This window comes from Myotis nattereri (assembly GCF_964212035.1).
Source record: "Myotis nattereri genome assembly, chromosome: 18".
Classification (NCBI taxonomy): Eukaryota; Metazoa; Chordata; class Mammalia; order Chiroptera; family Vespertilionidae; genus Myotis; species Myotis nattereri.
The window spans coordinates 11,808,311-11,831,879 of NC_138093.1; the positions used below are offsets into that span (position 1 = coordinate 11,808,311).

Consider the following 23,569-nt stretch of genomic DNA (forward strand, 5'->3'; position numbering starts at 1 on the left):
TCCAAGAAACAATAAAGTTTCTCTTTTGCCCTGATACAGCCTGTTTCCTGCTTTCCTTTGGCAACTTATGCTGTCAAAACCACCCCTTCTTGGTGACTGTAATTTGGGATCTCCATGGAGTGATTTACCCAGGAATGTGCCAGGAGGGTGCCCTCCTTCTAGCCGACAGTATAACTGACACCTCTCTCAGCAGGGTCTCTGTCCACCTCTGCACCTGCTCCCTAGTGCAGCCAGCGTGCCAGGTCCCAGGGTCAGCAGTGCAGAGCATTCTGCTGGCCCAGCCATGCTTTTCCTTCTCAAGTCATGATCGCCTCTGGGCATCCAGGAAATGTAGGAAGCAGGAGCTGAGGTGTGAACACGGTGCCTCATGCCCAGGTGTTCCAGCCCAGCATGAACCCAGGGACACAGGGGAGAAGGCACCAGTGAAAAAGGCATTGGGTGGCAGCCACTGAGGGCACATGGACACTGGTCACTATGAACGGGACACTCATCAGCCCTTGGCCTGTGTCCTGGGCTTCTGGGCTGTGTCCTGTCCCTGTGCATGTGTGTGTGTTTTATCCTGTGTGGTGTCCTTGTGGAGGTGAGAGAACCACCCTGTCTGCTGAGCTGATCCTCCCAATGGTTTGCTAAATGCTGGGAGCTGGGTCTCTCGGGAAAGCACAGAATGATGGGTGTTCCAGTCATGAGGAGTAAAGCTAGTGCTGGAGTCCAGAGAGTGTCTGGGCAGCAAGTGAGAAGACAGGACTGAAGAGGAGCGGGGAGGAGAGGGCAGGGAATGATGAGCAAAAAGCTCAGGCTGAGTCATCAGTGACAGTCCACTGCACTAGCCATGGAAAGAGGCGTGCCATTACCCACACAGGGCCCTTCCCATCTGCCTCTGTCCTTCTGAGATCTACAGAACCAGCTCACACCTGGAGCACTGGGCCCAGCTGCTCCTTTCAGAGCTGGAGCATTGTGAGCCCACAGAGGTAGAGGCACAGGATGAGGAGGCCTGGGTGTGGATGCTATGGGTGAGTGGGGGGCTATGCCACACAGAGAAGAGCTTCCAGAAACTAGGGTTAGGCAGGAGCAAAGAGTTGCTCTGATCACTGTCCCCATGGCCTGCAGTCTAGGAAGAATTCCTGAGGTGGGCTCTGGAACAGGGATTCCATGGATGGATAGCAGAGATGTTCTGTCTTTAGAAGGCACATCGAGGCAGTCATGTTGATAACATGTTCTCTTCTGGGATCTACAGAACCAGCTCCAGAGCAAGTTCCAAAAAGACCTCAAGAGGCAATGCCAACTCCAGTGGCCTCTCCCAAGTCACAGCGGGCTCTGGGCACAACTTTCATAATTTTCACGAGGCCGAAGAACTACCTGCAGTGTGTGGGCAACTCGCTTCAGCTCCTGTGAAGTCTGCAGTCCCAGACCCTGGGCCAAGGCGTGTCAGCGGCCACTGCAGAGAGGGCTTCCCCTTTAGATACAGTTTTTGAACCTTTGAGTTTATGTTACATATGCTTAGAATTCAATTGTATTTTTCTGATACTACTGAGTAAAATACGATCTCCTTTAAAGAAAATGGAATGAAAAACATTTAAAACTAAATTTAATTTAAGTTAAATCAAATTTAACTATGAACCTTCAGAGTGTTGTGCAAATCCACTTTTTCTGGGCCTCGGTGCTGTTATTATGAGATATAGGCTGGGAATAGGTTATCTCTGAGAAGCCATCTAGCTCAAAGGATGTGGCATTCTTGAGACACGCTACAATGGGGCTCTTGTAGAATTGACCAATGTGCAATTGCACAGGGTCCCTTTAAGTCAGGGCTATCCCTGGGCAGCCACATTTCATTTGATTTCCTCTCCTAACAGCATATGGGCAAATTATGTTATTAAACCCCCACCCCCATCTTCCAATTTGCAGAAAATTGTAGTTTTTAACCAATAGAAAAATGTTTCTGAACACTGCAGCTGGGATAGAAACTCCACCCCGTTCCACTCCCAATGAACAGCATCCTGAGCATCACCTCTGTAGATGCAGAGCCCCAAAGAGGTGTCAGGGGACAGGAAATATCCCAGGTCCTGGGTCCACACTCTTCTCTTCTGCAGGCACTGCCTGCAAATCTCCTTTCCTATCAGAACCTCTCTTAGCCATCAGCCCCCGAAACTAGTTCAGCTGGGCATTTTTCGAAGGCTCTCTGTCTCAGCTGAGCCCAGAACAATTACTTCCACCTGAACAAGGTTGTGCATGTGGCCTGGCTTCTCTCTTTACATCAGTCCTCCAAACCACCCTGGAGAGACCAGACTAACACCCTTCTAGGGCACCGTGCCATGGCAGACGCTACAATGTCTCAGGACAAATGGGTCTCAACATTGGACCAGACTCATTCCCCTGCCTCAAGGAGATCAGCTCTCTGGGTTGACACAGGTATGAGACACAATTCTAATAGAATGTGATGAGTTCTACAGTTGACCTTTACCATAGTAAGTATGGAGAACATGAGCCCATTGGGGATCACACACCAAGCTCTCTTTAGGATGTGATTCCTAAATCATACCAGAAAATGAGTAACTGTATGTCTCTCCACTTCATCCTAATTTTTCTTGGAGCATGGCAATGGCGGGAAGCATTGTGAGATTAAACAGAGGTTGGAGAATTCAAGGAGATTAGGTCCACATCAGAGGCCATGGTCAGTACGCTTGTACATATCAGAAATATACTGGGAAGTGGGGCCTCTTGCCGTGCGGGAAGCAACCCCTCCTTTTGGAAGATCAGGACTATGGTCTCCACAGCAGCTGTTCACTATTTCAAATTACACTTTTTAACCTGGCCTCTCTTTCCAGGGTCCTTCACTAGTTTCACCGCCAACTTCAAAACTAGAGGTTTTTATATTTTTGATTGCTGTTAACATTAGATGCGATGGCCCAGAATTTTAACGATTATATTTCAACAAAAAAAATAATAGTTCTTGAGTAAGGACTATGTGCTGGAACTGCTAGGTACTAGAGATCAGTGAAGCTAAAATAAGTGTTTTTCCTCCCTAATTTGGAATATAGACATCTGATGACAATGACACGATATGGTTCCCATAATTCAGGTGGGCTTAGGTTGCAGACAGCATCAAAGAGGAAGAGCACATTTGATTGTGGAGAAGTAGTCTGTGTCCACTTCCAAGGAGAATCCCTAGAGAGAAGTTCTGATTTCTAGTCTGTTGAGATACATCATATTCAACAGGAAGGTGAGGAATTCAAAGATATTTTAGGCAAAGAGAAGCATTACAAAAGTTGAATTGAGTCAGGAAATAATCAGACATATTGGGGAGGACATGGACCATCAGGAGGTAAGTTCCCAGGACAGGAACAGGGATGGCTGAGCAGAGTGGAAGTCAGACACCAGCTCTGGGAGCCCTGGCAGGATGGTTCCTAGCAGGACCAGCAGTCCTGGTGCAGGAGGAGTGAAGACAAGTGGAGGGATTGGTTTAAGCTGAGAGGTTTGCAGGGCGGGTATGACCCTGAGACAAGTCAGCACCAGGGATCTTAGTCAGTGGAGAGCAGTTGGTGTGGTGGATCATGGGGTGCAGGCGGCATAGAGACAGAAGAGGGTACTGACAGGAGAAAAGTGCAAAGGTCCAGAGAAGCAGGTCTCCTGAGTTTGAGAGCAGGTGGAAGGAGAAGGTGGGGAGGGGACAGACAATACCAGTGAGAGAGTGAGGTGTAGACGGGAAAAGCTCAGACATGTCCTAAATGATGACAAGCTGCAGAGGATGGGCAGGAGAGGATGCCCCTGAAGTGGAGGGAGGTGATGGTCTCAGAATTGAGATGCTAATGACACGGTGAGAGTAGGAGGTGGAGGAGTCAACCACATGGACAAATACCTCACCCCCTGAGTTTCCTGCAGGTGGGACACAAGATTTTGTAGGCCGTTGCCTAATTTCTCCCTGAAGAATGTGGCCTGATTGAGGGGTTAGCAGGAGACTGTGAGTGGGAGGTAGGGAGTGACCCAGCTGGATGATGGGATCCTCAAGGAGGGGAGCTACAGAAGCTGCAGGTATGTGCCTAGAGGTGGCCCTGGATGTGCAGGTGAGTGCTGACTGGCCTCCTGGCACCATGGAGAGACCCCATGTGTGGGAGAGCCAGCGCTTGCTGAGGTAGCACTTGTGTCCTGCTTGTTTCTGAAATCCTCAGCCCCTACCACATTTATGACGTCAGAGAGCCCAAGGGTAATGACATGGCCCTTCCTATGAGAGATAAGAGGATCTGTCACTTATGATGCTCAGCATGAGCTCTCCTCCCTCTCTGCACTGTCCCCCCTACTCTTCTTCCATCTTCTCTTCCACTTGGTGCCCAGACACTCTCTGGTCTCCAGCACTAGCTTTCCTCCTCATGCCTGGAGCAGCCATCCCTCTGTGCTTTCCCCAGACACCCAGCTCCCAGCATTTAGCAAACCATTGGGAGGATCAGCTCAGCAGACAGGGTGGTTCTCTCACCTCCACAGGGACACCACACAGGCTAAAACACACACACACACACACACACACACACACGCACACACACACACACACAGGGACAGAACACAGCCCAGAAGCCCAGGACACAGGACAAGGGATCCAGTCCTCTGGGCTGCTGAGTGTCCCATTCACAGTGACCAGTGCCCATGTGTCCTCAATGGCCGCCACCCAATGCCTTTTTCAGTGGTGCCATCTCCCTTTTCTCCCTGGCGTCATGCTGGGCAGGAGCCCATGGGCATGAGGCTCCACATGCACACCTCCTTCAGCTCCTGCTCCCTGCAGTTTCTGGATCACCCGATGCTGATCGCGGCTTGAGAAGGAAAAGTATGTCTGGGCCAGCAGAATGCTCTGCACTGCTGACCCTGGGACCTGGCACGCTGGCTGCACTAGGGAGCAGGGGCAGAGGTGGACAGAGGCCCTGCTGAGAGAGGTGGTCAGTTATGCTGGGGGCCAAAGGGAGGGCACCCTCCTGGCACATTCCTGGGTAAGTCCTCCCATTGAGAATCCACAATTACATTCAACAAGAAGAGGTGGTTTTGACAGCATAAGTAGCCAAAGGAAAGCAGGAAAGAAGCTGTATCTGGGCAAAAGACACACTTTATTGTTTCTTGGATGCCTCAGGCTGGGCTGGGCTCAGTGTCCTCCCCCAGAACAGAGCGGGGCTCCGTGGCTGTGATTGTGGTAGTCCGTGGCTATGACTCCCAACACCGACAGAAACTCGGAAAACTCGATCTTCTTATCGTTATTCTTGTCCTTGTCCTCAAAGATATGGGCCAAGAAATCTTTGCCCTTTTTTTCCTGTGGAGAAGACAAATTCAGTCCCAAAAGTCTTATGGGTGGAATAGGAGGGGGAGGAGGCAGAGAGGGGCAGAGAAGCATCTGGGGCCATACAGGTGTAGCTGGTGTGGGCCAGTGGAGGGTATCTGGGATTGAGGGGAACGTTAGCATTACCCTGCAGGTCACTGAGGGAGATTCCTTGGATCAAGTATCAACATGAAAGAGAGACAGAGTGGTGATCAATGAGCTGGTGGGTGGGTGGTCTTTAGACCTAGACGTGCTCCCTTCCCTCACTTCCTCCTCTACCTAAGTTCTACCAAGAAACTAGATAGACCCTACCCCTTGTGTCTTCATTCCTAACCCTCCTCTCCTATCTCCGATTTCCCTTCCTAAATCTTCCATGCTCAGTGCCCTCCTTTGCTCACCTACTCTCTCTGTCACTTAGTAACCTCTCTTTTTGTAATCAGTTTAGTATATTTTGTCAGACTAAATCAGGTCTATGAATGAGCTCTTTCATTTTAATGAAAGGTGGTAAATTTTATCAGCCATGGGATTTCTATCACCTCCCCTTGGATCTCAGAGAACCGAATGGAGGCTTCTAGAGGCTTCAGTCTCCTGGATGGAGATGAACAAGTGGGAGGGGACCCATTCTTTACTCTCTTATTTCACCACCTGATAACTACCCTTGATCTCCAGATGCCTTTACACTTGGCCACATGTATCATCTCTTTCATCCTGATAATAAGTCAGGAGAGTCCTTTTAGGCCTTTTTGCAGATGAGAATATTGAGGATCAGAAAATGGGATTGACTTGTCCAACATCCACCACCATGCTAGGGCCCAAGCAATCTGGAGAAGTCACCCAGACTCACACAAGCCGTGAGGAAGTTAGGGAAATTCTCCTTCAGCATCTTGAGCAGGCCCTGCTTGTCAATCTTGTCATCAGGTTTGGTGTATTTGTGAAACAGGACGATCAAGTCCATCACGGACTGTTCAACTGGAGTATGGCTCATCTTGGTTTTCAAGGAAGCTGCCAGAGAGAAAGACGGGGACCTTTGTTATCCTTCCCCCCAGGTGAGGGACCATCAGTCAGGACAACAGGGTGGGAACAGAGCATCCAGTGAAGTGAGGCTCAGTTGGGAGCAAAAGGAACAGTATTATCCTAGAAGGTGGGATGAGATGCTCACAAGGAGGAGAGTGTGACCAATGCTGGGGCCTGGTCCCATGCAGGTCAGGGTCCAGAGGAGATGGAGGAGAACAGAGAAGCCCACTGTGGACAGAACCACAGGAGGCAGAAGCAGAGAGGGTAGAGGTCAATCACATGGAAAAGGACTGACGTTTTAGTTGGGACCTGAACCAAACACAGCATTTGGATGACTCTACTCTTTAAGAGCATCAACACCATCTCCTCTAGGGTCAGCGTCAGGGTTAGAGTCATGGGGACAAAATAACTTCCTGACTAGTCTGGCGTGACCCTCCCTGGGCTGTTCTTGGAATGAGTCCCCTGAGGTGCCCATTCTGAACATAAAGCAAGCTCTAAATGAAATGGCCCTGGAGGCTCCCAGCGGTGAGTGTATGTAGGAAGGTGAGTGTGAGCAGAGATATACAGCCCTGTGATGAGCTCCCACAAGTTTTCCTGGACCATCCCCACCAGTGGGAAAGAAAGACGCTGACCAGCATTGGCATCATGTTTGAGATAAACAGAAATTCCTGCCTCAGTTTTAGACTCTTCGGTGTTTTGTGGGCAGATAGGCTCCCTCAGATGACCTTTGTACCTCCCTGCTATCTGGAACCCCAAGCCTACACCACATTTCAGTACCTCCACCAACAGTCTGGACCCCAAACAGAGAAATGGGACAGTGTAGCCCTCATAGTCCAGACTTTCCAAAACTCTCAAGAAATGTGTATGGCCCACATGTTTGGGCTTCTAACAAAAACAGATTTTCTTATCATCTGGGGAAAAAAAACAAACCTTGTTGCTATGTCCCTACATGGAACTACCCAAGGACTTCTGTGAACTTGGCCAACGTCAGACCTGAACCCTGTGCACAGAAAATCACTGGTTTTTCCCACAGCTGGGGAGAAGGTCCAAAACATTAGTTGATGGGTTTCAGATCCATATACTGGCAGATCTTCTCACCATGGCAAGGTGAGTGGGTGTCCCAGGCTTGGGTTCAGGAGAACCTTCCGGACAAGGATAGAGACACCCACTCTTCCTGAAGGTTGGGGTGCAAATTGAGTCTTCCCCAACCAGTGGTCTGAGGGTTAGGTGAGTCCAGAGAGAAAAGAAGATAAGGAGAGAGGAAGGGTCATTTCTTCAGCTCCCACCAGAGATGTTTCCACAGAGTTGTTACACAGGGGCCAACAGAGCAGTGGGGGCATCGGTCCAGCCATCTTGTAGATGAGATCCTCAGCACCACAGTGGAATAAAGTTACACAGCCCCATAACAGGCAAAGTCCCATAACAGGCAGAGCCCCGTTACAGGCAGAACCCCATTACATCTGGACCCAAGCTCCTGAATCCTCTCCCATCAATGCTTTCCCTTATCCTGCAGACAGCAGAACACAATGGGCCCTGATGAACCTCCTGGCAAAGAGATAGGCGCAGACTTACCAAAGCTGACGAGGAGGCAGTGAGGAGAAGGTGAGTGTTCTGAGCATCTGGGCAAAGACTGGTCTCTTTATAAGGCTCAATCTGGCTCCTCCCAGGCATTGGGAACCTTTGGGTCATATCTGTCTACTTCCTGGACCATTGTTTCACTCAGGTGGGTGGCACACACCTAGGAGTGTGTGTTCAGCATGTGCCAGTAAAATCCCAGGCAACTCCCAATGGAAAACACCTAGAGCCTTCTTCTGTCCTCACTTGGCTGGGGTCAAGGATGTGGAAGATAATGGGATGTGTTGTAAAAGCATAGGAATTCTGGTATAGAAAACTGAGACTCTGAGATGCATCATGGTCTGTGTTTACTCATCACCCACTCCTTCCACAATTTTGTTTTGGCATCTAACACAAACTCTCTCCAGCGGTTTATAATTCCAGAACTATACCACGCATCACCTTAGCCCCACACTCTAGAAATTCACTTCGCAGCTCCAGGGCCCACCGCGCCCAACAAGGAAGCCACTGTCTAGATTCAGGGATGGTGACCACCATGAAATGAGCCAGCAGGAGATGGGGCAAAGTTGCCACCCCTCCCATGATGATCCCTTCCTATAAATTCTTCAAAGATGTTTCTCCTTCCCTTAGGCAAAATAGTCTGCTTAGGTGTCAGTAGCTCATGCCCTGAGGTCTGTTATGTCCTAACCTGCTGTGGAAAATCGAGTTCAGGTTCAGGAAACAAGAGCTTGCAGGTCAGGATGAAACCTGGGGACCTCTGGAGACATACCATGCTGATTCACTGAGGAGTCCTGGTTCCTGCTCTCTGTTCCCTTAGAACATGCTTCCATGGAGCAAGGGACTGCTCAGGCATTGGGCACCCTGGGACCAGGCCCACCGCTGAGCTCCCAGGTCAGCCCCGCCCCCCCCCTTGGCAATGCACTGACCTCCATGCTTCAGCCTGGCCTTTCTGTCCCCAGTTATATCCATATTTGCATCAGCACCAGACCTCTCTGGTTCACTCATTTAGTTTCTTCTCTCCCCCACTCAAAGCCTCCCAGGACGGATACACAGAACACCTGGAGCACTAGCTGTCTCCTGGCAGGGGAAGTGAGATGGCATGCCAACTTTGTCCCTGGTGTAGCTTTTGAAATTTGAACACTGTCAAAATACTTTAAATTAGTTTCTAATTATTTTAATTTAAGTTTTGCTTTGTTCAAATCTGGCCTTACTTTCAGAGTCTGAACTATGTATAGTCCTCAGCTTCCGGAATCTAAACACCATAGATCAGTTGTATGGTCTCTCTGTTATTTTACTTATGTACTTATTTTCCCTTAGTCTTCATTATTATTCAACTCCCCCCCCCAAAAAAAGCAAAAAGATAATATATATGTTTCCCGTTTATTTTTATGCATATTCATCAATGTAAATGATTATTTTGGCCTATGTTCTATCTATGTCCTTTATGTGATATAGATCACTCATACAGAAAAATAAAATCCACTACATTGTACAGCCCAATGAATTATCTCCAACACCTGTGACTGCCACCCAGGTCAATGAATAAAATATTGCCACCACCCCTACCAGTTACTGCCTCTTTTCTCTCTTCCTGAATACCATCATCTGGACTTTTTTGTTAAGGCTCTCTCTTTGTTTCATTTGTATTTTACCACGTAAGCAAATTTACTTGAGGGCGAACATATGTATATTCTTCTGTGTTTACCTTAGTTTGCTCAGTATTACATTTATGAGTGATAGCCATGTCGTACTGTTTGTACTGATATCTTGGTTTCTATATCACATTGTTTTCTATAATTCTGCTTTAGATATCACATGCCCTCAATTTTCTTGTTTTCATTCTGTATGGTTTCCAGCTCAGGTGACTATGGATTTTGACCTCTGACTTCTGGTTCTTGTGGGGATCAGCCACCCTGTCTGGGGAGGTATGTGGAAAAAGCCCAGGGCAGTCCCTGGTTGTGTAAGTCTTGGGTGTTTAAGGAATAAGAAGGGGATGAGCCCATGTTTCAGGGACCAACTTCAAAACAGCCCTGTTTATTGTCAGAGACATTAGTGTTTGCAACTATAGTGACTAACAGCCAAGACCCACCTGAGCATCTCCCTTATCATTCACCACCACCAGAAAGGCTAAAGGTATCTTCCAATCCCTGAACCAACAGTTCTTTGGCAACATGGTCTACACATCCAGGTCAATCACTTGGAACCATCTCGCAAGCATTTACTGTTTATCCTGACTCTCTCTTGCATTCATCCCAATGGATTCTGAACTCCAACTGTCCTTGGCTATTTGTTGCGGAGACCTGGACAATCTGATCATGATACAAAATTTAAAGAGAACCCACTGATCATTACTCACTGTGCTTTGGGATGAACATATGGAAAGGGAAATTTTTAAAAGAATTTATCTCCCCTCAATGCTCACACTTTAGAAGTGAACAAAAAGAATAAAATAGAAACTGTGGTTGTTGGAGATGTATACTGACACACTGTATAACCCCAAAAAAGAGGGGTAACTTTCTGAGGAGGAGAGGCAGACCAAGATACCTTAGATGAGGCATTTGAATGAATGTCAACACCTAGTATTCAAGCAAGCCAACCAGGAAAAGAGATTCCAGACCATGACTTGTGAGCAAAACTACTGCGCAGAACAGACATGACTTCAGGAGGACAGAAACACGTCTAGAGCCAAGAGTGTTGGAATTGACAGGGTTGGGACAGGCACCAACTATGACCCACCCAGTACCCGACCCCTCTTCTGAACGAACAGATCCCAGTTTGCTTGGAGTTTAGGGTGCCCAGTACCTCCAGGTGTGTCTGGCCTCCTCTAAGTCATTCTGACAGTCCTGTCCTTGCTTTTCCTATGCCCCTTGCAACCAAGAGTGAACATGTGTCCCACCAGTTCTGCCTAATGAAACTGAGTGATGCTGGGCCATGCTTCTGGGACTCTGCTTTTCTGAGAGGAGGGGGCAGGGAGAGCTGGCCCTGCCATGCCTCAACCCATGCCTGGGTTGCTGGTCCGGGACACAGGCAGTCATCAAAAATACTTACCCAAGTGAGTTGAAGAGTTAAAGCTTCATAAAAACCTCCAAATGAATGACTAGAAACTTTATTCATAATTGCCCCAAACTGGAAGTAACCAAGATGTCTTTCAGAAGGTGAATGAGTAAACGAACTGTGGCACACCCATGCAGTGGAATAGTATCCAGCAAGAAGAAGCATTGAGCTATGAAGCCACAAGAAGACATGGAGGAAATAACAAGGATATTGCTGAGTGAAGGAAGCCATTCTGAAACAGCCACATACTTTATGATTTCAAATATATGACATTATAAAAAAGCAAAACCATATTGACAATTAAAATATCAGTAATCATCAAGATTCAGGATAGGAGGGGATGGCTGAATATTTGGGGCACCGGTGTTTTTTGAGGCAATGAAACTGCTTTGCATGATACTGTGATGATGAACATGTGGCATTACACATTTGTCCAAAACCACAGAATTTCACAATAGGAACTGAACCTAGTTAAACCATGCACTTTAGTTCATAATAATGTATCAATATTGGTTCATCAATTATAACAAATGTTCCACACTAATTAAGATATTAATAAACAGGGGATACTGTGGGGAGGGGGGTATATAGGAAATAAATTCTCTGTTCCAAAATTTTCAGCCAATATTAAATGGTTCTAAAAATTAGAGTATATTAATAATAAAAATAATAAGATTGAGGTTCTTTTTATTGTAAGCCAAGTTTGATTGAAACAAATAGCCCTGGAGAGTTATCTACAAGTACCTTCCTGACCTATGATGCCGGGTTATGAGCAAGCATTCTATTTTCTTCTTTTCTGTATTTTCTGGAGCTCTCTTCAAAGCTTATCTAAAAGCTAGCTAATAAAAAAAATAATAAATAAGTAAATAAATAAAAGCTAGCTAATAAGTCAAATCTGTTGTTTGAGAACTAAGTCTCTGCATGTTAACTTACTAGCATTTTAGATTGTCTGTCCACCAGGAAATTACTTAACCAATTTATTGTATTTCTTTATTTTTAAACATATTTTTATTGATTTCAGAGAGGAAGGAGGAGTGAGAGGGAGATAGAAACATCAATGAGGAGAGAGAACAATTCATCAGCTGCCTCCTGCATGCCCCACACTGGGGATTAAGCCCACAACTTGGACTTGGGACCTCCTGGTTTATAGGTCAATGCTCAACCACTGAACCATGCTAGCTGGGCCCAATTTATTTTCAATCCTTGGCCTATCCACCTCTCCTCCCCAGAAAGTTACCCCTCTCTTCTTGGGTTATAGACGGTGTCATTGTACATCTCCAACATCCACAGTGTCTATTTTATTCTTTTTATCTTCACTTTGAAGGGTGAGCATAGAGGGGAGATAATTCTTAAAAAAAAATTTCCTTGCCATATATTCATCCTAAAGCACAGTGAGTGGTGCTTAGTGGTTTCTTCGTAAATTTTGTACCTTGAACAAATGGTCCAGGTCATTGTTCCAAAGAGCCGAGGACAGTGGGGTCCAGAATCCATTGGGATGAATGAAAGAGAGGCTCAGCATAAACAGTAAATGCTCGTGAGGTGATTCCAAGTCATTGACCTGAACGTATAGCCCATGTTGCCAAAGGACGTTTGACTCAGGGAATGGAAGATACCTCTAGCCTTTCTGGTGGTGGTGAGTGACAAGGGCGATGCTGGGGTGGGACTTGGCTGTTAGTCACAATAGTTGCAAACACTAATGTCTCTGACAATAAACAGGGCTGTTTTGAAGTTGGTCCCTGAAACATAGGCTCATCCCGTTCTTCTTCCTTAAACACCCACGTCTTACTCAACCAGAGCCTGCCCTGGGCCCTTTCCACATACCTCACCAGACAGGGTGTCTGATTCCCCAAGGAACGTGAGGTCAGAGGTCAAAATCCCTGGTCACCTGAGATGGAAACCATTGAAAAAGAAGACAAAGTGATTAGCATGTGGTATCTAAAGCAGCATTATAAAAAAATTATGGCACATTCATATAAAGATATCTATATATATCTATATATCTATATATCTATATATATCTATATCTATCTATATATATATATATATATATATATATATATATATATATATATAGTATACAATGAAGAACAAACACAGGACAATATACAGCTTGGAAATGTAATACTGAGAAAAATAAGGCAGACAAAGAAGAATACATAGAATATGTTTCCCTTCAAATAAAATTTGAAAGTAGGAGAAATGGCAGTGTTCAGAAATGTATGCTTAGGTGGTAAAATGAAACAGAGAGAGGGTCTTATTTAAAAAGTTCTGATGGTGGTTTTGGAGACTAGAGAAAGCAGGCGGGTGTGGGTGGTGGCAATGTTTTATTCATTGACGTGGGGGACAATCACAAGTGTAAGAGATTCATTAGAGTGTGTATTGTAGCTTGTTGTACTTTACTGCATAATTAACCTTTACTAAAAAAAAAAATATGGATAGAACACGGGATAAAATAACCATTTATATTGGTGAGTATGCATAAAAATAAACAGAAAACATATATCTCCTTTTTGGCTTTTTATGGGGAAATTGAATGGTAATGAAGAATAAAGAAATATAAGTATATAAGTAAAAATAAGATACCTTGCAACAGATTAATGATGTTCAGATTCCAGAAGCCAAGGACTATACATAGCTCAGACTGTGAAAGTGAGGCCAAGACTGAACAAAGAAAAACTTATATATAAAAATTGAAAATGAATTTGAAGTATCTTGACATTGTTCAGATTTCAGAAGCTGTACCAGGGCGAGTGTGGGAAAGACATTTCAGTTCCTCTGCTCCAAGTGACCCCTCTCCAGGTTTCCTGTGTGTCCTTCACAGCAGGCTTTTCGTGGCGGTGAGCACACATTACATACGTGAACCAGAGAGGGCTGGTGCTGGTGCAGATGTGGACATAACTGGGGACAGAAGGGCCAGGTGTGGAAGCCCAATGCATTGGGGGGCAGGGGCAGGCTGAACCAGGCTCAGCAATGGGCCTGGTCCCAGGGTACCCAGTGCCTGAGCAGTCCCCTTACTCATGGGAGGACCTTCTAAGGGGAGCAGAGAGCAGGAACAAGGATTCCTCAGTGAGTCAGCAGGATCATTCCCCAAAGGTCCCTAGGTCTCATCCTAACCTCCAAGCTCCTGTCTCCTGCACCTGAACTAGATTTTCCACAGCAGGTTGGGACATAGCAGACCACGGGGCATGGCCACTGACTCCTAAGCAGACTGTTTTGCATAAGGGAAGGAGGGACATCATTAAAGAATTTATAAGAAGGCATCATCATGAGAGGGGAGGCAACATTGCCCAATTTCCTGCTGGCTCATTTCATGGCGGTCACCATCCCTGAGTACAGACAGTGGCTTCCTTGATGGGCTCAGGCAGTCCCTGGAGCTGCATAGCGAAGTTCTAGAGTGTGGGGCTAATGCCAGAACGCAGAACTCTGACCTTGTCTCTTCCCTCACCTGTAGGTGAGGGGCTATTCACTCTGTGCTACCTGTCACAGTGGGTCATGCCGGCTCTTTCTCTCTTAGCACTACAGCGAGGACCCCACATGAAGATGGAAATTGGGTGACCCTGTTTCCCTCCCCTGAACTTCAAGTTCACAGGCCCTGCAGGTCTAGTAGTGGTGTTAGGAGGGAGCTTTTGAATCAGGCTTTTCTGGGTCATCTCTTGAGCTTGCTGTCTATTAGCATTGTGCACATAGGAACTTAGCTTACCTCTTACTCCCTCAATTCCCTGTCCTCAACATGAGGGTAACAGCACCATCTCATAAGGTTTTGAAGGTTTAGGAGGAATGTCAATATGACACGTAAGGTGATGCGTGGTATAGTTATGGATTTATAAACCACTGGTCAGAGTTTTTGTTAGATGTCAGACAAAGTTGTAGAAGGTGATGTGCAAACATAGACGATGCTGCCTTCAGTGACACATCCTCTTTAAGTTCAGAAACCCAGTTTTCTCTACCACAATTCCTGTGCTTTAAAGACAATCCCATTGTCTTCCCCTCCCCAGCCCTTGATTTCCTTAGCCACAGAATAATCCTCTAGAATAGTGCAATCCCTTGGGAATGCCGGGCATTATACAGGAACATGATGAACACACTCTTCTAGGTGTGTCCCACCCACCTGAGTGAGGCAATGGTCCAGGAAGCAGAGAAACAGCATGGCCTAAGGGCTCCCAGTGCCTGGGAGGAGCCAGGCTGAGCTTTATAAAGGGACCAGTCTTTGCCCAGATGCACAGCACACTCACCTTCTCCTCAGTGACACCTTGTCAGCTCCGGTAAGTCTGCACCTGTTTGCCAGGGGGGTTCGTCAGGGCCCAGTGTGTTCTTCTGTGTCCAGGAATAGGGAGAGCGGTGATGGGAGCGCATTCAGGAACCTGTATCCAGTCTCAACTCTGCCTGTTATGGGTCTTTCCAACTTGAACCCACTTGGTCCCAAGGGCCTATGTTCAACAAGATGTCTGTACTGATGCTCGCATTGCTCCTTTGGCTCTTCTGTGCCAACTCTGTTGGAGCATCCCTGGTGGGAGCTCAGTATATGAACCTTCCTCTCCTCCTTGTCTTCTTTTCTCTCTGGAATCATCTGACTCTCAGGCCATGGCCTTTGCACCCCAACCTCAGGAGAGTGGGTGGCTCTCCCAAAGTCTGGAAGATTCTCCCACACCCATACCTGGGATGCCCACTTGCTATGCCCTTGTGATAAGGACTGCCACTACCTTGGATCAGGGACCTATCAACTTAGGTTTTGAACCTGTTCCCAGTTGAGGGAATGACCAGTGACCTTCTGTGCACAGAGCTCAGCTAAGGCCTTGGCCAAATTGAAAGAAGGCCTTAGGTGTTTTAACTTAGGGACATAACAGGGAGGATCTTTCTCCCAGATCAGGAGACAATGGAAGTTTTTGTTAGATGCCCACACATGGGAGCCATACACATTTCTTGAGAGTTTTCTAAATCTGGGGTGTGAGGCCTGCACTGTCCCGTTTCTCTGCTTGGGATCCAGACTGAGGGTGGAGGTACTGGCTTTGGGAAGTCAGACCTCTTTACTTAAATGTGGTCAAACATTGGGGTTCCAGAGAGCAGGGAGGTACAAAGGTCATCTGAAGGAGCCTATCTCCCCTAATTCACCCAAGAGTCTAAAAATGAGGCAAGTATTTCTGTTCATTTCAAACATGATGCCTACACCGGTCAGCAGTCCTACATTCAATCTGCTGGGGATGGTCTAGGAAACCATGTGGGAGCTCATCACAGGGCTGTATATCTCTGCTCACACTCACCATCCTACTCACACTCACTGCTGGGAGCCTCCAGGGCTTCTTTCATTTAGAGCTTGCTTTATGATCACAATGCGCACCTCAGGGGACTCATTCCAACAGTAGCCCCGGGCAGGGCAGGCCAGACTCCTCAGGACGCCATTTTGTCCCCATGACTCTAACACTGCTGTTGACCCTGGAGAAGATCGTGTTGTTGCTCTTGAAGAGTAGAGTCATCCAAAAGCTGTCTTTAGTTCAGGTCCCAACTAAAACGTCAGTCCTTTTCCATGTGCTTGAACCCTACCCTCTCTGCTTCTGCCTCCTGTGGTTCTGTCCACAGTGGGCTTCTGTATTCTCCTTACCTCCTCTGGGCCCTGACCCGCATGGGACCAGGCCCCAGCTTGGTCACACTCTCCTCCTTGTGAGCATCGCATCCCTCCTCCTAGGATGATACAGCTCCTTCTGCTCCCAACTGAGGCTTACTTCAATGGATGCTCAGTTCCCACCCCATTGTCCTGACTTAGGGACCCTCACCTGGGGAGAAGGATAACAAAGGTCCACATCTTTCTCTCTGGCAGCTTCCTTGAAAACCAAGATGAGCCATACTCCAGTTGAACAGTCCGTGATGGACTTGATCGTCCTGTTCCACAAATACACCAAACCTGATGACAAGATTGACAAGCAGGGCCTGCTGAAGATGCTGAAGGAGAATTTCCCTAACTTCCTCACGGCTTGTGTGAGTCTGGGTGACTTCTTAAAGTTGCTTGGGCCCTGGCATGGCGGAGGACTTGGGACAAGTCAATCCCATTCTCTGATCCTCAATATTCTCCTCTGCAGAAAGGCCTAAGAGGACTCTCCTGACTTCTTAGCAGGATGAAAGAGATGGTATAGATGGCCAAGTGTAAAGGCATCTGGAGATCAAGGGTAGTTATCAGGTGGTGAAATAGGAGAGAAAAGAATTGGTCCCCTCCCACTTGTCACTCTCCATCCAGGAGACTGAAGCCCAGAGGCTCAGGCTCTGCCTCTAGGAGCCTCCATTCAGTTCTCTGAGATCCAAGGTTAGGTGATAGAAATCCCATGGCTGATAAAATTTAACACCTTTCATTACAATGAAAGAGCTCATTCATAGACCTGATTTAGTCTGACAGTTAGAATGCACTGAACTGAATATAAAGAGAGAGGCTACTGGGTGACACAGAGAGTAGGTGAGCAAAAGAGGGCACTGAGCATGGAAGATTCAGGAAGGCAAATAGGAGATAGGAGAGGAGGGTTAGGAATGAAAGAACAATAGATAAGGCCTATTTTCAGTTTCTGGGTAGAACTTAGGTAGATGGGGTCCTGGAAGTGGGTCGGGGGAGCAGGTCTGGGTCTAAAGACCACCCACCCACCAGCTCATTGATCAGTGAGGCTCTGGGCTGAGTCTGCCCACCACCACTAGGTCTCTCTTTAGCTGATACTTGATCCAAGGAAAATCCCTTAGTGACCTGCAGGATAGAGCTAATGTCCCTCTCATTCCCAGATACCCTCCACTGGCCCACACCAGCTACACCTGTGCGGCCCCAAATGCTTCTCTCCCCCTTTCTGCCTCCTCCTCCTCCTGTTCCACCCATAACACTTTTGGGACTGAATTTATCTTTACCACAGGAAAAAAAGGGCAAAGATTTCTTGGCCCATATCTTTGAGGACCAGGACAAGAATAAGGACAAGAAGATCGACTTTTCTGAGTTTCTGTCAGTGTTGGGAGTCATAGCCACGGACTACCACAATCACAGCCATGGAGCCCCACTCTGTTCTGGTGGAGGACACTGAACCCAGCCCAGCCTGACACCTCCAAGAAACAATAAAGTTTCTCTTTTGCCCTGATACAGCCTGTTTCCTGCTTTCCTTTGGCAACATATGCTGTCAAAACCACCCCTTCTTGGTGAATGTAATTTGGGATCTCCATGGAGTGATTTACCCAGGAATGTGCCAGGAGGGTTCCCTCCTTCTAGCCGACAGTATAACTGACCACCTCTCTCAGCAGGGCCTCTGTCCACCTCTGCACCTGCTCCCTAGTGCAGCCAGTGTGCCAGGTCCCAGGGTCAGCAGTGCAGAGCATTCTGCTGGCCCAGCCATGCTTTTCCTTCTCAAGTCATGATCAGCCCCTGGGCATCCAGGAAATGTAGGAAGCAGGAGCTGAGGTGTGAACACTTTGCCTCATGCCCACGTGTTCCAGCCTAGCATGAACCCAGGGACACAGGGGAGAAGGCACCACTGAAAAAGGCATTGGGTGGCAGCCATTGGGGGCACATGGGCACTGGTCACTATGAACGGGACACTCATCAGCCCTTGGCCTGTGTCCTGGGCTTCTGGGCTGTGTCCTGTCCCTGTGCATGTGTGTGTGTTTTATCCTGTGTGGTGTCCTTGTGGAGGTGAGAGAACCACCCTGTCTGCTGAGCTGATCCTCCCAATGGTTTGCTAAATGCTGGGAGCTGGGTGTCTGGGGAAAGCACAGAGGGATGGCTGTTCCAGGCATGAGGAGGAAAGCTAGTGCTGGAGTCCAGAGAGTGTCTGGGCACCAAGTGAGAAGACAGGACTGAAGAGGAGCGGGGAGGAGAGGGCAGGGAATGATGAGCAGAAAGCTCAGGCTGAGTCATCAGTGACAGTCCACTCCACTAGCCATGGAAAGAGGCGTGCCATTACCCACACAGGGCCCTTCCCATCTGCCTCTGTCCTTCTGGGATCTACAGAACCAGCTCACACTTGGAGCACTGGGCCCAGCTGCTCCTTTCAGAGCTGGAGCATTGTGAGCCCACAGAGGTAGAGGCAGAGGATGAGGAGGCCTGGGTGTGGATGGTATGGCTGCGTGGGGGGCTAAGCCACACAGAGAAGAGCTTCCAGAAACTTGGGTTAGGCAGGAGCAAAGAGTTGCTCTGATCACTGTCCCCATGGCCTGCAGTCTAGGAAGAATTCCTGGGGTGGGCTCTGGAACAGGGATTCCATGGATGGACAGGAGAGATGTTCTGTCTTTAGAAGGCACATCGAGGCAGTCAGGGTGATAACATGTTCTCTTCTGGGATCTACAGAACCAGCTCCAGAGCAAGTTCCAAAAAGACCTCAAGAGGCAATGCCAACTCCAGTGGCCTCTCCCGAGTCACAGCGGGCTCTGGGCACAACTTTCATAATTTTCACGAGGCCGAAGAACTACCTGCAGTGTGTGGGCAACTCGCTTCAGCTCCTGTGAAGTCTGCAGTCCCAGACCCTGGGCCAAGGCGTGTCAGCGGCCACTGCAGAGAGGGCTTCCCCTTTAGATACAGTTTTTGAACCTTTGAGTTTATGTTACATATGCTTAGAATTCAGTTGTATTTTTCTGATACTACTGAGTAAAATACGATCTACTTTAAAGAAAATGGAATGAAATACAATTAAAACTAAATTTAATTTAAGTTAAATCAAATTTATCTATGACCCTTCAGAGTGTTGTGCAAATCCACTTTTTCTGGGCCTCGGTGCTGTTATTATGAGATATAGGCTGGGAATAGGTTATCTCTGAGAAGCCATCTAGCTCAAAGGATGTGGCATTCTTGAGACTCGAGACAATGGGGCTCTTGTAGAAATGACCAATGTGCAATTGCACAGGGTCCCTTTAAGTCAGGGCTATTCCTGGGCGGCAACATTTCATTTGACTTCCTCTCCTAACAGCACATGGGCAAATTATGTTCTTAAACTCTCACCCCCATCTTCCAATTTGCAGAAAATTGTAGTTTTTAAACAACAGAAAAATGTTCCTGAACACTGCACCTGGGATAGAAACTCCACCCCGTTCTACTCCCACTGAACAGCATCCTGAGCATCACCTCTGTAGATGCAAAGCCCCAAAGAGGTGTCAGGGGACAGGAAATGTCCCAGGTCCTGGGTCCACACTCTTCTCTTCTACAGGCACTGCCTGCAAATCTCCTCTGGTATCAGACCCTCTCTCAGCCCTCAGCTCCTGAGCACTTGTTCAGCTGGGCCTTTTCCTAAGGCTCTCTGTCTCAGCTGAGCCCAGAACAATTACTTCCACCTGAACAAGGCTGTGCATGTGGCCTTGCTTCTCTCTTTACATCAGTCCTCCAAACCACCCTGGAGAGACCGAACTAACACCCTTCTAGGGCACCGTGCCATGGCAGATGCTACAATGTCTCAGGACAAATGGGTCTCAACATTGGACCAGACACATGCCCCTGCCTCAAGGAGATCAGCTCACTAGGTTGACACAGGTAGGAAATCAATTTTAATAGAATGTGATGAGTTGGACAGTTGACCTTTACCATAGTAAGTATGGAGAACATGAGCCCATTGGGGATCACACACCAGGCTCTCTTTAGGATGTGATTCCCAAATCATACCAGAAAATGAGTAACTCTATGTCTATCCACTTCATCCTAATTTTCATGGAGCATGGCAATGGCGGGAAGCATTGTGAGATTAAACAGAGGTTGGAGAATTCAAGGAGATTAGGTCCACGTCAGAGGCCATGGTCAGTAGGCTTGTACATACCAGAAATATACTGGGAAGTGGGGCCTCCCACCGTGCGGGAAGCAACCCCTCCTTTTGGAAGATCAGGACTATGGTCTCCACAGCAGCTGTTCACTATTTCAAATTACACTTTTTAACCTGGCCTCACTTTCCAGGGTCCTTAACTAAGTTTCACAGCCCGACTTCAAAACTAGAGGTTTTTACATTTTTGATTGCTGTTAACATTAGATTGCATGGACCAGAAAATTCACGAGTGATTGTTGAGAAACAAATGCATCCACACCGTGTCAGTGTTTGGTGCAGATTTTTGGCTGGAGGCATCATCAGACCATTCTTCTTTGAAAATGCGGCTGCTCAGGCAATATCAAAAGATTGGGTATGTGCCAACAAAGCCGTGGAGGCCGTTTACCGAATATTCTATTCCATAGATAACCCTATACTGTATACTTTATGATTCAATAAAAATTTATAATTTTTAATTATAAACCTGTGTTTACTATCAAAATTACTTCTTTCGTGAATTTTGGGACACCCTTAAGTTTTAGAGTAAGGACTATGTGCTGGAAGTGCTAGGTACTAGAGCTCAGTGAAGCTAAAATAAGTGTTTTTCCTCCCTAATTTGGAATAAGGACATATGGGGACAATGACGTGGTGTGGTTCCCACAGTACAAGTGGGCTTAGGTGGCAGGCAGCGTAAAGGAGGAAGAGCACATTTGATTGTGGAGAAGTAGTCTGTGTCCACTTCCAAGGAGAATCCATAGAGAGAAGTTCAGATTTCTAGTCTGTTGAGATACAGTGGGGCCTTGACTTACGAGTTTAATTTGTTCTGAGACCTAGTTGGTTAAGGAGCTCCTTAAGGAGCTTCTAAACTCAAATTACTCTATCAACTCAATGCAAAAAATCAGCTAAGAAACAGCTGGTATCTCAAAAAACTCGTTAGACAGGGCATTCGTAAGTCAAGGAACCACTGTACATCATATTCAACAGGAAGGTGAGGAATTCAAAGATATTTCAGGCAAAGAGAAGCATTAGAAAAATTGAATTGAGTCAGGAAACAATCAGACATATTGGGGAGGACTGGGACCATCAGGAGGTAAGTTCCCAGGACAGGAACAGGGATGGCTGAGCAGAGAGGAAGTCAGACACCAGCTCTGGGAGCCCTGGCAGGATGGTTCCTAGCAGGACGGGCAGTCCTGGTGCAGGAGGAGAGAAGACAAGTGGAGGGATTGGTTCAAGCTGGGAGGTTTGCAGGGAGGGTATGGCCCCACAGCAAGTCAGCACCAGAGATCCTAGTCAGTGGAGAGCAGTTGGTGTGGTGGATCTTGGGGTGCAGGCGGAATAGAGACAGAAGAGGGTACTGACAGGAGAAAAGTGAAAAGGTCCAGAGAAGCAGGTCTCCCTGAGTTTGAGAGCAGGTGGAAGGAGAAGGAGCAGGGGAGCGGACAGACAATACCAGTGAGAGAGTGAGGTGTAGGCAGGGAAAAGCTCAGACATGTCCTAAATGATGACAAGCTACAGAGGATGGGCAGGAGAGGATGCCCCTGAAGTGGAGGGAAGTGATGGTCTCAGAACTTAGATACTATTGACACGGTGAGAGTAGGAGGTAGAGGAGTCAACCAAATGGACAAATACCTCACCCCTTGAGTTTCCTGCAGGTGGGACAGAAGATTTTGTAGGCAATTGACTAATTTCTCCCTGAAGAATGTGGCCTGATTGAGGGGTTAGCAGGAGACTGTGAGTAGGAGGTAGGGAGTGACCAGCTGGATGATGGGATCCTCAAGGAGGGGAGCTACTGAAGCAGCAGGTATGTGCCTAGAGGTGGCCCTGGATGTGCAGGTGAGTGCTGACTGGCCTCCTGGCCCATGGAGAGACCCCATGTGTGGGAGAGCCAATGCTTGCTGAGGAATCACTGTGTCCTTCTTATTTCTGAAATCCTCAGCCCCTAGCACTTTTTATGACATCAGAGAGCCCAAGGGTAATGACATGGCCCTTCCTATGACAAATGAGGGTATCTGTCACTTTGGATGCTCAGCATGAGCTCTCCTCCCACTGTGCACTGTCCTCCCTACTCTTCTTCCATCTTCTCTTCCACTCGGTGCCCAGACACTCTCTGGACTCCAGCACTAGCTTTCCTCCTCATGCCTGGAGCAGCCATCACTCTGTGCTTTCCCCAGACACCCACCTCCCAGCATTTAGCAAACCATTGGGAGGATCAGCTCAGTAGACAGGGTGGGTCTCTCACCTCCACAGGGACACCACACAGGCTAAAACACACACACACACACACACACACACACACACACACACACACACACACGCAGGCACAGGGACAGAACAGAGCCCAGAAGCCCAGGACCAGGACAAGGGATCTAGTCCTCTGAGCACTGCTGAGTGTCGTGTTCAGAGTGACCAGTGCTCATGTGCCCACAGTGTCGTCCACCCAATGCCTTTTTCAGTGGTGCCATCTCCCCTATGTCCCTGGGGTCATGCTGGGCAGGAGCCCATAGACATGAGGCACCATGTTCACACCTCCCTCATCACCTGCTCCCTGCAGTTCCTGGATCCCTAGATGCTGATCGTGGTTTGAGAAGGAAAAGTATGGCTGGGCCAGGAGAATGCTCTGCACTGCTGACTCTGGAACCTGGCACGCTGGCTGCACTAAGGAGCAGGGGCAGAGGTGGACAGAGGCCCTGCTGAGAGAGGTGGTCAGTTATGCTGGGGGCCAAAGGGAGGGCACCCTCCTGGCACATTCCTGGGTAAGTCCCCCCATTGAGAACCCACAATTACATTCACCAAGAAGGAGCCGTTTTGACAGCATAAGTAGCCAAAGGAAAGCAGGATACAGGCTGTATCTGGGCAAAAGAGACACTTTATTGTTTCTTGGATGCCTCAGGCTGGGCTGGGC

General features: G+C 47.7%; 2 protein-coding genes across 2 annotated transcripts; one reads left to right on the forward strand and one right to left on the reverse strand.

Moving 5' to 3' along the window:
• Positions 1 to 5,119: 5,119 nt before the first annotated feature.
• On the reverse strand, positions 5,120 to 6,275 carry LOC308533698 (protein S100-A7-like; the record flags this gene model as incomplete). Its single annotated transcript, XM_081111786.1, has 2 exons — positions 5,120 to 5,284; positions 6,135 to 6,275. The coding sequence occupies 2 exons, from the start codon at positions 6,273 to 6,275 to the stop codon at positions 5,120 to 5,122; spliced, it is 306 nt and encodes a 101-aa protein (XP_080967912.1).
• Positions 6,276 to 16,762: 10,487 nt separating this feature from the next.
• LOC308533703 (protein S100-A7-like) lies at positions 16,763 to 17,976 on the forward strand (the record flags this gene model as incomplete). Its single annotated transcript, XM_081111791.1, has 2 exons — positions 16,763 to 16,903; positions 17,812 to 17,976. The coding sequence occupies 2 exons, from the start codon at positions 16,763 to 16,765 to the stop codon at positions 17,974 to 17,976; spliced, it is 306 nt and encodes a 101-aa protein (XP_080967917.1).
• Between the last annotated feature and the right edge of the window lie 5,593 nt (positions 17,977 to 23,569).